The 12,186-nt window shown below is 36.5% G+C and overlaps 1 protein-coding gene across 1 annotated transcript in view; it reads left to right on the forward strand.

The window, feature by feature from the left end:
• MACROD2 (mono-ADP ribosylhydrolase 2) overlaps positions 1–12,186 on the forward strand; it is a 1,066,625-nt gene that overhangs the window by 886,366 nt on the left and 168,073 nt on the right. Inside the window, exon 9 of the mRNA XM_032212948.1 lies at positions 12,068–12,149. Within this exon, the coding sequence (XP_032068839.1) occupies positions 12,068–12,149 (82 nt within the window). The remainder of the gene's footprint in view (positions 1–12,067; positions 12,150–12,186) is intronic.

Here is a 12,186-nt window from a genome sequence, read left to right on the forward strand (position 1 = left end):
CCATATAGATATGTTGGGGAAAAGTTTTGGAAATGCTGCCGTTTCTATAATGTGGACAGAAATATTTGGAAAGATGTGGAATCTCTGCTGTGGCTGATGGATAAAACCCTGGTTAGCTGCTGAAAGTCATCTAGTGAATAGGTGGCCATGTAAATTCAAAAAAGGGGAGGGAGGGAATGAATGAATGAATGAATGAATGAAGGAAGGAAGGAAGGAAGGAAGGAAGGAAGGAAGGAAGGAAGGATTCTGCCATTTCTGTTTATAACATTCCTCACATCTCCATTTATGTAAAATCCACTGTGTCTACTAAAACATTATAGGTGTTCTGTTCCTTAATCAGAGTGGTTCCATTCATAATCTCAGTCAGCCATGCTCCCTCCTGCCAGATATTATGTAAACGTCTCATATAGCTCATTTCAGTCTCCTCTGCTCTGAGATTGCCACTGTTACTTTCAAGTTAACATTCACCTCCTGATAATTACTATGTATGTTTGCTTCTTAGTGAGCCCAACTAATTGTGAGTCCCTGTTTATGTTTTGTATTGTGTTATCTCTTGGTTTTCTCCTATGCAAGGAAAGTCTCAATCTTTTCTGTGTCTATGGCTCCATATGGAAACAGTATCCCCATAACTATGAGTTAACATAACATAATTCTAGAATACGTTTCTTTCTTTGTAGCTCTTAGACTTGCAAAAACGTTGCAAGAGAAAATATTTCAGGGAGCTTCGTTTGGTTTGTATCATTTTGTTATTGACCTAGTGCAGTATCCAGGATGGTGTTAATCAGCTCTCAGATATTTCATTTGATCTGGATAATAGTATCCTGCCTTCAGGATTACTGTTTAGCCAGTGGGAGTTGTTCTCATGATGCATCACATTTATCTTGTTTCATTTCTGAGTACCTTGCCATTCAATATCCTGTTATAGTTATAGAGTGTTATGAAGCTGAAGGACTCCATTTAGATTTTGTGGTCCACATTAATCTTTTCGGTCATAATAAACACTAGGCAATTGTTTTCCCTTTTTGCCTCAACAACTTAATTATATTTCACTGTGGGCTAAAAATAGTATCCTGATTGAATATGACATCAGAACTTTTCAAAGAGCCTTTCACTTTCCATCATTATGGAGGCATAGAATCAACCGTCCTGCTAAAATGTTCATAATTTTACATCTCATTTTCCTTCTGTTCATCTTTCCTTTTTTATTACTAAAGTGGTAGAATCATTCATCGTCGGCTTAAATATTGATTCCCACAAATAGTTTCTCCCTATCTAGAAAAGACAGAAAAACAAGTTTATAGCAACTGTATTGAAGGCTTTTGGGCATATGTGTATGAATTTTAATTGTCTCCATAACTCCTGCATAAGTATCACTGCACACCTATTGAATTTATTTCAAGCTTGAACCTGTTTGCACCACTAAAGCAAGGTCCTATGCCTGCTATAAACTTAAAGTTTAAATTTTAATCTAGCATGTGTCCTCCCCACTAGAAGACCACCTTCAATGTAGTTCTTATTCATGTGAAATTTCTTGGTGAATTGGAAGTTATGGTAAAAGATGTTGACTTTGCATAAAATCTGTCCTGGCTTTGATATAAATTGAAAAAATTAGCTGACCATTGTGCACTCCATAGCAGACTGTTTGTTTGAATTATTTATACTACATGTCATCAGAAACGTGGCACGACAAAACCACGCTCGACTAAGCCGTGCCCGATTAAATTGCGTCGCTGACGTCATCAACAGGGCGACAACAGCGAGCGCGGAGAAAGAAGGGCGCTTTAAATAGCGCTTTGAAAGCAAGCCGATTCAACTTAAGGTAAGGGTTAGGTTTAGGGTTAGGTTAAGGGTTAGGGTTAGGTTTAGGGTTAGGTTAAGGGTTAGGTTTAGGGTTAGGTTAAGGGTTAGGATTAGGTTTAGGGTTAGGTTAAGGGTTAGGTTTAGGGTTAGATTAAGGGTTAGGTTTAGGGTTAGGATTAGGATTAGGTTTAGGGGGGGTTAGGTTTAGGTTTAGGGGTTAATTTTAGGTTTAGCGTTTACAGCGTGCTTCTGTCTCCGCGCTGTTGTCGCCCTGTTGATGACGTCAGCTTCGCTGTTTAGTCGAGTGCGGTTTAGTCGAACGCGGTTTTGTGGTGGAACCCATCAGAAATATAAAAGCTCCAACCAGGTGCTATAAACTGAAACTGGTGATAGGGTGTTTTTTTTAACCATGCATAACATACAGGATTTTAGGGTATGTTTTGTATGACCTCACATATTTTGCTACATGAATTTGTCATCCGTGCATTCAATTTCATGCAGAATTAGAAGAGTAGCTATCATAGATATATTATTCTGAAATAGAATCTTTGAAATGGCGCAGGCCTTTCAAAATTCTCCATCTAAATTGTGCAGAGAAGAAATTAGCCAACAATTTTTTTCAAGGGCAGGCCTCCTGGACCAAAAGATTAGTTAATGATTTTCCCTGGTATTTAACTGAAATGTAGAAAGCAAAGGATGCTATGCAGACCACTGGAGATATGTTTGTATAAGAAAAACAAAATATGCATTCATACTCCTAGGCTGATTTGTACTTTGTGGAAAGAACACATAATATTATATTCTGATGAATATCAATTGTGGCACACTAAGATTAAGCAGAAAAAAATTCCATTTGAGAACTGCAGTGAATTTATCTCTCTCTTTTCTTCTGTGTATTTATGAATATAAATTTGTTGTTACTATTACTGTTACTGCTATTGTATTACCTCAAGTACTTGAGGTAAAGACAAAAACAATTACAAAGAAGAATAGCTATTCATTTTAGATGTATATTTCAATTTCATTATTTATTCGTTGATCCTTCTATACAAAATGCCCCAGGAAATAATAGAACCATGAATGCAACTCAGTCCCCGCACTCAAATTACCATAGCATACATTTTATAAAGAATTGTAGGAGATAACTTGTCATCTGTCAATAAACTCTCATTTTTCATAGAAAACATACGTTAGTTACAGTACACAGCTAAAATCATAACTTCACTAAGTAATCTCGGAAGGTAAGAAAATTAACTTGAAAGTTATAGATTTCAATTTTCTTAATCTTAGCAGTGTCTAGACCAAGGTTCTATATACCAGCCAATGCTTCATGATGAGATAGAATTAAAAGTTTTATATCTTAGTCACTGTTACAGGCACTTTTTCACTTTTAAATCTAATTCAAGAAGGTTGCTTATTGTTAATTAAATCCCTTCTTTTACAAAGTTGTCTTTTCTTTTTGTGCAGTCTGCTATCCAATTATTGACCATAATTAAGGGGTAGAGTCGCCATCAATAGAAAATGTTGTTGCAATGTGTCATTAAAATATATGAACTTTTAAGATGCTTTATAATTTAGCTTGTCACAAGCTCTAAACTTAGCAGAATGCCTACTTTTAGAAAACATCAGTACTGACCCAAGGCCTATTAAAGTCAATCAACAGATTCCCTTTGGCTTCAGTAGGCGTTGAACCAAAACGACTATAAATGTGGTAGGAATAAAGAGATACAGCAATTTTCTGGAGTTAGCAATTATTTAGTGACATGTGCTTTTACCAGTAAGGTCCACCTAAAAATGCTTTACTGTGTTTGTATCTGATTTCTTTTCAATGATATGCTGCTTCAAAAGATAGGTAGATGCCCTATTATTTGTTAAAAGGAAAAATTATGCCATGTATAATGACTTGTTCAGAACTCCCTTACTGTAGACAAGAGGTAAGATCGAGTTATGATAGTTGGATCTCAATTTGTTTACTTTCTGTTACTGATAAATGAATGCAATATTCAATACTTATTCTGCCTGTTATCTTTGAATAGCAATAAGAAAAGAATTGCCTTGTGCATTGGAATGTGGAAACCATAAGCTTTATGAATCAATACAAGAGCTGTGTGTTGTGCATAATGTAACAGAGCAAAACTAGAAGAAACCAAGTATTAGATCTGGGCAGCAACCAAGAACTAGGGATCACAAGTCATAGCCCTAACTACAGGTAGTCCTCGACTTACAACTGTATTGGAACCCACCCGTTACTGTTGAAGCTGAGGTCTACATTAAATGAACCATGTCATTAATGACCACTCCATCCTTGCTTTCCCCAATGCATTTGTTAAATGAATGCATTGATCGTTAAGCAGAGAATGGGTTGTCTCGGATGGGGGAGACCACAGGAAGTCTAGTGCAGACACAAGCCCACCTGCATTGGGCCTCTCCCCTCTGAGATATTCCATGCTTAGCTTCCTGCCCCTTGTGTTCCCCCAACCCTATAGGACTCTTCTCTACTTCACCCCATCACAACCACACACTTACTTTTCAAAGATATCCAGAGCTTAGGAAATTGGAGTAGAGAAGGTTGCTCCATTGCTGGGCCACATGGCACAATCATGGGGAAGAAATCCTGCTGGTTTTGCTTTCCTCACTATGCTTCGCTCCCCTGCTTGCTCCCCTGGCAGGAAAAAACCATAAGAGGAAAGCAAAACTGGCAGGATTTCTTCCCCATGATTGTGCCACATGGCCCAGCAATGGCTGGGCAATGAAGTCACCTTCCTTACCCTGATATCCTGAATTCTGGAATCATTGAAAGGTAAGTGAGCTAACATAGATTGAGGCAGAGGAATGTGTGGAACCCAGTGGATTTGCAAAACACGTCCAGTGCATGTGAGGACCAAGCAGGGCAGGATGGGGGGAGAAATACAATACCATAGTTGGATGTGCTACAGTATCTCTGTGATGTCACAAGGGTAAATGAAGGGGGCTCTGCAGGAATTGCAACTTTGAAACAGCTTTGTGGGGGGTGTAACTTTGAACTGTCATTAAATGCCCCATTATACTTCGATGACTACCTGTAATAGACCACTTCAGAAAAGGTGAAAAATCAAGAAGCAGGACCACAAGACAAATAAGCATCAAGGCTGGCGGGAAAGGGGGAGAAACTATTTATATCAGTGTATTCCTTGAGCATCTCCTTTCTTCTCAAAACAATCTTGAAGTGACTATCTAGTATAGAGGATATCTCTCTAGAATTACATGGTTTTTCATGCAGGGGGCCTGCCACATGGGTACATTTGCAATGTATGTCTTAAATACATATATTTTTTGTTATATCTTTGAAAGACTGTGATTGTTTAGTTTCATATAATGAGACAGAGAGAAGTTTCTTTGCTGGGCAATCTCCTTTTGCACCCTTATCCCTTTTTTAAGTTTCTAGATTCTTTTTTTGGGAGGGGGGTCTTATTGATTTACCTACATAGTTCTTGCTATCAATTGCAATGTGTTCTAAAACTTTAATTTTTTGGCAGGAGTTTCACCTGTTCTGTAGCATCCCATATTAATATTATTGAAACCTACAATAGTAACCTGTTGAATTATTCCCTGTATTTCTCATGTTATTCTCAACTCTTGCCAAATATTTATTGTTATGCGTGAAGTTCAGAGGTTCCAGAGTTGTGGGAAATTTATTTGGTATATATGTACTGTATGTATGTATGTATGTATGTATGCATGCATGTTTGAATTTGTATGCCATCAGATCTAGGCAGGACTAGAGTTCATAGCTCTCCAGAAGAGTAATAGTCTATCCTTAAATAGACTCTGAATTACCCAGGAGGGAGATGATCAATACAATCTGTTGTCTGAAGCTGTGAAGGTGCCTCCTAAGTGAAAAGTGTACCCAGTTGAACTTTCTTTTTCTTTTGCTGCAGTGCTATTCATTTATGACCTCTTTGATCTACCTATTCATAGCCATGAAGCTAGCAAAATTTAATCAAGGCTGCAGAGAAAGGGGGGAAAGGGGACAGGAGATAGGAAATGCACTTTTAATGGTGAACTCCAAAATGAGAGCTGTCAGTCAAGAATAATGCCTTCGTGGTTTAGCTTCTTTAAGCTTCCCCGAATGAATGGCTCTCTTTTCCTTGGCTGTAGAGATTGCAATGAGACGACCCTTATAACTGGTTGATGAGTCTAGTCAAAATTAGTATCTCTATATTCTTGTACTCCCTTCGATAAAGGAGAGAGCACAAAACATCTAATCAATGTGGCATTTCAAAAGTTCAGTAATAGAAATATTTTATTTGTAGAATAAGCTGTACACAAAAAATCCAGTACCAAGAATCCTGTTGATCTACTGTTAAGGTACCATCCAAGTGATTCTCTCGCTATGGCCACTTAGGTCATTTGTTTTGGGATGGAAGTGATAAACTTTTTCATCGATTAAGGCCAACCTAGTTTATGAGGCTCGCTTGGATAAAACATTCCCTGACTGGCAAGATGCAGGAATATAGTTTAATTTCAATTTATTATCTGCCAACACATGCCATTCAATCAGATAAACACAGTACCCGAGCTGTCATCACAGCATCTTATGCATGCTTAAAAATAGGATGCTTTCTTCACACATTTGAAGGAATTAATTCATATATAGATTATATATGCAAAGGCCACTTTAAAAGTTTTATGGGGCTGAAAAACTTTGTGTTCTAAAAAAAAGTTTCCCTATAACTCTGGAAATAAAAATTGTGAAAAAAACTGATTCTGACTCACCAAATAGCTGTATATAAGTGACCATGGGCACATAAGTGCAGTTTATAAAATGTGAATGTGTCTGTGTGGAGTCTTCTACATGTTTTGTTGAAAAAATATTAGAATTCAATGAATGACTAAAAACATCATATGGAAAACGAAATGTTAGTAGCAAAGAAAATACTTCCCTAGGAGGAAAAATGCAAACACAACATGTTCAACTGCGAAGACTAGATAACATCAGCGTGGGTGTGTGGGAAGGAGAGACATAGCAGCTATGATATTATGCAAAGTAACAGCATGGAGGAGTTATGAGAATGACAAGAAAAAAAAAGAAATAAGTTTGGTATTGTTATGGAGGAAAGAATCCAAGAAACTTTGCAAAGGAGGTGATGTGTGATGGGATTAGAGATAGAAACATCCTTCTAACCCATTGCTGTCTAATCAGGAATCTTGCAACCTAATTCCAATGTGACCTATTCATATAATGAGAACAGTCCAACAATGTGAATCAATTATCCAGACACTGGACATCATGAGGTGAGGTCCACATAAGAGCTCTCTACAGGTTGTCCTAAACTTGTCATTGAGCAGAGAATTATTGTTGAAAGTTGTGGTGGACATTAAGCAGGTAACCATGTGACCTCACCCAATTTCACCACCTTTTTTCAAGAGCTGCCAAGCAAACATTCTTAAGCCAATGCAGTAGTTGTTAAGCAAACCTATTTTTCCCAATGGTCATTTTTTGCCAGAAATCAAACAAATGACAGAAACTGGCAAAAAAGAAAAAGCCAAAAATCGCAGTCAACTGATTGCAGGATGCTGCAAACAACCCTGAATATGAGCTAGTTGCCGAGTGCCCACAGTGTGATCACGTGTCTCTGTATGTGTGCGCGCGTGTGCACGTAGCCACTGGAACTTTGAAATTGGGTCATAAGTAGCTCAAGAGAGGTTTGCTCCAACTTTGAATGGTTGCTAAGGGATTGGTCATTAAACAAGGACTACCTATAAGGGGAGGGGTTCACAAATCTAGTAACACATGTTGTTGATGTTTCTTGGCACCTTGAGAAAATGGAGTTTTGGCAGTCAGTTGAATGTCATTGAAGCAGGATTGATACGGATAAGGATAAATCAGTTTCTGATGAATTATATAAGTGTGGAAAAGTTATCTCATCTCTGTCATTCATATATATGTGACTTTAAATATATATATATTAATATATATATATATATATATATATGTAGTATTTTTCCTGATAAATAAATAAAGTATAAATAAAGTATACTACACAAATAAAGTATTTGTGTAGTATAAAGAAATACTACACAAATGTAACAAAAGCAACAGTAAAATATTGGGCTTTCTGTCTGGATGGTCTCTAGTGACGAGCCGATGGATAGAGAATGGAAGCAGTTAGCTTCCTCCCATAGTTGGGCATACCGAGGGTTGTAAAAAATATCTCTCTCTCTCTCTCTCTCCCTCTCTCTCTCTCTCTCTGTCTCTCTCTCTCTCTCTCTCTCTATCTATCTATCTATCTATCTCTCTATCTCTCTATCTCTCTATCTCTCTATCTCTCTATCTCTCTATCTCTCTCTCTCTCTAGCTCTAGCTCTAGCTCTAGCTCTAGCTCTATCTATCTATCTCTATCTATATATTTATTTATTTATTTAGAGTCACAACCCCTGGTAAGCCCCAATTATGGGAGGAAGCTAACATACCCAGTAAGGGTATGGCTAGCTGATGAGAGCTAAATAGCTTCAAATAGATCTATACTAGTCTCCCTTTATTTATTTATCAGCACAAATAAACACACACACACACACACACACATATACATACACACACACACACACACACACATACACATACACATACATACATACATATACAGAGATGAGATATATATATGCACACTGTGTCAATGAGTAGCGTACTGACAAGCCACCTGTGGGCATGGACACACAGAGAGGAATAACAATTTATTTTTATATAGGGAGTGAAACTCATCAGCAAATCTTTGACTCTTGTTTCCAGGTAACCATTGTTGTACAGCTTACAGGGTATACCAAAAGTCAGTCCTCCCAGACAGTTTATTCTATGAATTCTATTAAATTTTTGAATTGGTAGCCATTTAAAAAAAAAACATTATCACTCACTTGACGTCAGTTGTGAACATTCCTAAGTGCAGTAACATTAAAACATTATCACTCACTTGACGTGTGACTGTTGAAAATTCCTAAGTGCAGTAACATTTTCTCTGAAGAAATATTAATTATTAAAATTAATAAAGCACATTGCATTTGATGTTTGGTACTTCCTGTATTTATTTATTTGAGCATATTTTTTTTGGCAAAATAAATTGCTTTCTTTCAAAGAGAAGGAAATTCAGAATCCCAGAATTTATGTTTTATTTCAGATTGCAAACAAATTAGGACAAAGAATAAGATTTTAAAAAATGGTAGTCTTTATTAAGAAATGGATCATATTTTCTATAAAGAGATCTTTACCAAAGTTGTACAATTCAGCTAGATTGTCAGTCCAAATTTAAAACCAAACTTTGCAGGAACAGCAAGCAGAGAAGTTACTGAGGTTCATCCCTATTGGGACGTGCAATCCTGCTGAATGTTATTTCTTTTTCTGATGGACTTTTAAAAACTTTTCAGGACTGGTGGAAAGACCCCATTTAACTCATAATTGATTTGATAGTTAGCATACATAACCCATCATCCAATACCCATTTAATGACTGATCAGTCCTCTTCAACCCACCTGGAATCTATGATTGCTTTCTTGATTCTTGATTCATTACAGTTTTTCACTTAGAGTTGATTTGCTATTCCTGTGTCATTATAGATCTTCTGTCAGGGTTCCAAGTAACACCCCTAACAAAACAGTCTCAACCCAGGCCTGGAAGCCATCTTTTGCATTGGGCCTTCAGGATTGCCGCCTTCTCTGACCTATTGGCTGGATTCAGATAAACGTATTTTCAGCCCTTATTTCATATTTGATGAATCTGTTTTGTGCCATCATATGTACAAGTAAATTAAACAACCACCTCTTCCTAATTTGGGTGATTTCAGTTATACAATTAATTGTACAACTTAATTGTATAACAATTAAATATATAACTTAATTGTATAACAATTAAATGTAGAACTTAAAAAATTGTTACAGACAGACCTCCCTTAACAACCAGTTGTTTAACTACCATTCAAAGTTACGATAGACTTCAAAAAAGCTACTTACCACCTGTCCTTAAAGTTACAACAGCTGCACCCCATCCATCAAAGTCATATTATTGCATTTGGGCACATTTACTACTAGTTGTAGTGTCCCATAGTCATGTGAGTCTGATTTACAATCCCAGCAGAAACAGTGGAAAAAATGTCAATTGGATATGTTGGATTTGCTTAACAACCACACAATACACTTAATGACTGAGGTGTCTTGCTTAATGGCTCTTGTAAAAATTGTTATAAAATAAAACATGGTGACCCTCTTTTAACAACCACAGTGACTTTTGACCCAAATTCCAAGCTCAGTTATGGTAGTTAAGCCTAGGTGTATCTGCTACAAAGTCATATCTAAAGCGTCAATCCATATTCCAGTCCTTTTGCAATAGCACAATTATTATCAAATCAAAATCAAATATTTATTACAGTCAAAGGCCAACATAAAACAATTATTGATACATAATGACCAATATATTGCACCCTCAATTACAAGGTTATAAATATAAACTACCATGTGCATTTATTCATTATTTTATTTTATATTTTCAAAATATTTTATATTTTCAAAATATTTTATATTTTCGTCTCCCCTATAAGGTGACTACATAACAGGAATTGTCATCTTTTTGTATGTGTGAAGAGCCCAAGTCTCTTTTTTTAAAAAAATGGTCTCCATGGTGATGCAACTTCCCTGCATGTCAGCTAATGAAGAGAATAAATTGAGGCTAAATATCACAAGATGGAAATGTTCAGTGGGAGCGGGATATTATTACAGAAAAGTGATATAAGGGGTTTCTAGGTGGGGTTTTACTTCCCCAAAATAACCTAGAAATGCTTCTAAAAATTGAGCTCAAGTTTCTCAGAGTGAAGCAACATGTCATGCGAAACATTTGTGTACATCTGTTAGCTTCTATTGTTACCTACAGGAATATGCTGTCTGTGAACCTACATTTGTATCTTATCTAGAAAATTAACTTAGTGTGACATTCAGCAACCAGATTGATCTATGTGAGCCCCCCCCCAAAAAAAATTACTTTGCACCTATTTAGAAAGCATCACACATATCTGAATGAAATACCTTTAAAGCTTGGCTCCAGGTTACTGAGAAAAGAGTTTGCTCAAGATAATTCTCTCCTAACTCCATTCATTCAGATCCTCTGAAGAAGTTCATCTTCAGATGGGTGCAACTAGACTCAAGCCTTCTCCAGAATTGTCCATCAAATTGAAATAATTAAGCTCCTTGTATGCAGAAAAACAGAGTTGGTAAGGACCTTAGAGGTCTTCTAGTCCAACCCCCTGCTTAAGTAGGAGATGCTAAACAAATCCAGACAAATGGCTGTCCCCTCATTCAATCAATCAGTCAGTCAGTCATTCAAAAACATTATGGCTTTGATGTAATATTTAATGTTTATTAACTCTGGTAACTGGTAGTTTAAACATTTAATAGGTAAATACAGTTTAATTTGATCCTCTCCTTTATTTTTCTGTGAATCCTTTGAATAAAACTTTTTGACACAGAATTGCTTGCCAAAATATTCTTGTTAAGAGCTAATTATTGTATACAGTTTGTGCTTTTTTTATATGCTTGGCTTTACTTAAGAATTTTCTCTTTATGAACTGTTTTATTTACTACTTATTCTGGCTGCCATCTGGCTGTCTTACTCTGCTCTTTTTGATTTTGTTTAACCGCCACCAGTTTAAAAGCAGGTAGGCTTAGATAATTAAGGAGAGCAGAGAAGGTTTTCAAAAGTCTCTCCAGAATAGTAAACAGTCCTGCAGAAACATCTCCAGTGACCTTGAATGGAGGTTCCATTTCTTTAACCCAAATCCCTGAGAGGCAGCTGTTTTAGGACCCATCCATGCATTTTAAAATTATGATAAGCAGGTAGATTAATATTGGAGCCAAAATGTTCAAGGCGGATTGCCTAATCAGCTATCTGTTGAAAAATAACTCTACATGGAATTGGCCTTATGAAGGCAAGTTTGTTTTCACTTATTTATTTAATCAGTGTACATGGCGCTTCCAGAAACAGATGTTTCCAGTATTGCATACAGAGTTAGCATAAATGGAAAAACAGCTCCCTAAATTTCATACTGCTACTTGAAATGATCCCTTTGACCCAAACAATAAATCTTTCTTTGTGGTTTGGGATGTCTGGACTGCTATGGTATGAACATATGCAAACGTATCCATCAAAAGTTATAACCAAGTGTTTCATTTATTGATGATGATGATGATTGATGTTATTTAAAGGCAAAAATAACACCTTGTTAAGATAATCTCTTTTTTTCCCCTTCAGATGGACCGTGTCATTTTTTGTGTATTTTTGGAAGTTGACTACAAAATTTACAAGAAGAAAATGAATGAGTTCTTTCCAACAGGTATATCTATTTGTTTATTTGAAAACCAACTCTTGCC

The sequence above is a fragment of the Thamnophis elegans genome, chromosome 3, assembly GCF_009769535.1.
Source record: "Thamnophis elegans isolate rThaEle1 chromosome 3, rThaEle1.pri, whole genome shotgun sequence".
NCBI lineage: Eukaryota > Metazoa > Chordata > Lepidosauria > Squamata > Colubridae > Thamnophis > Thamnophis elegans.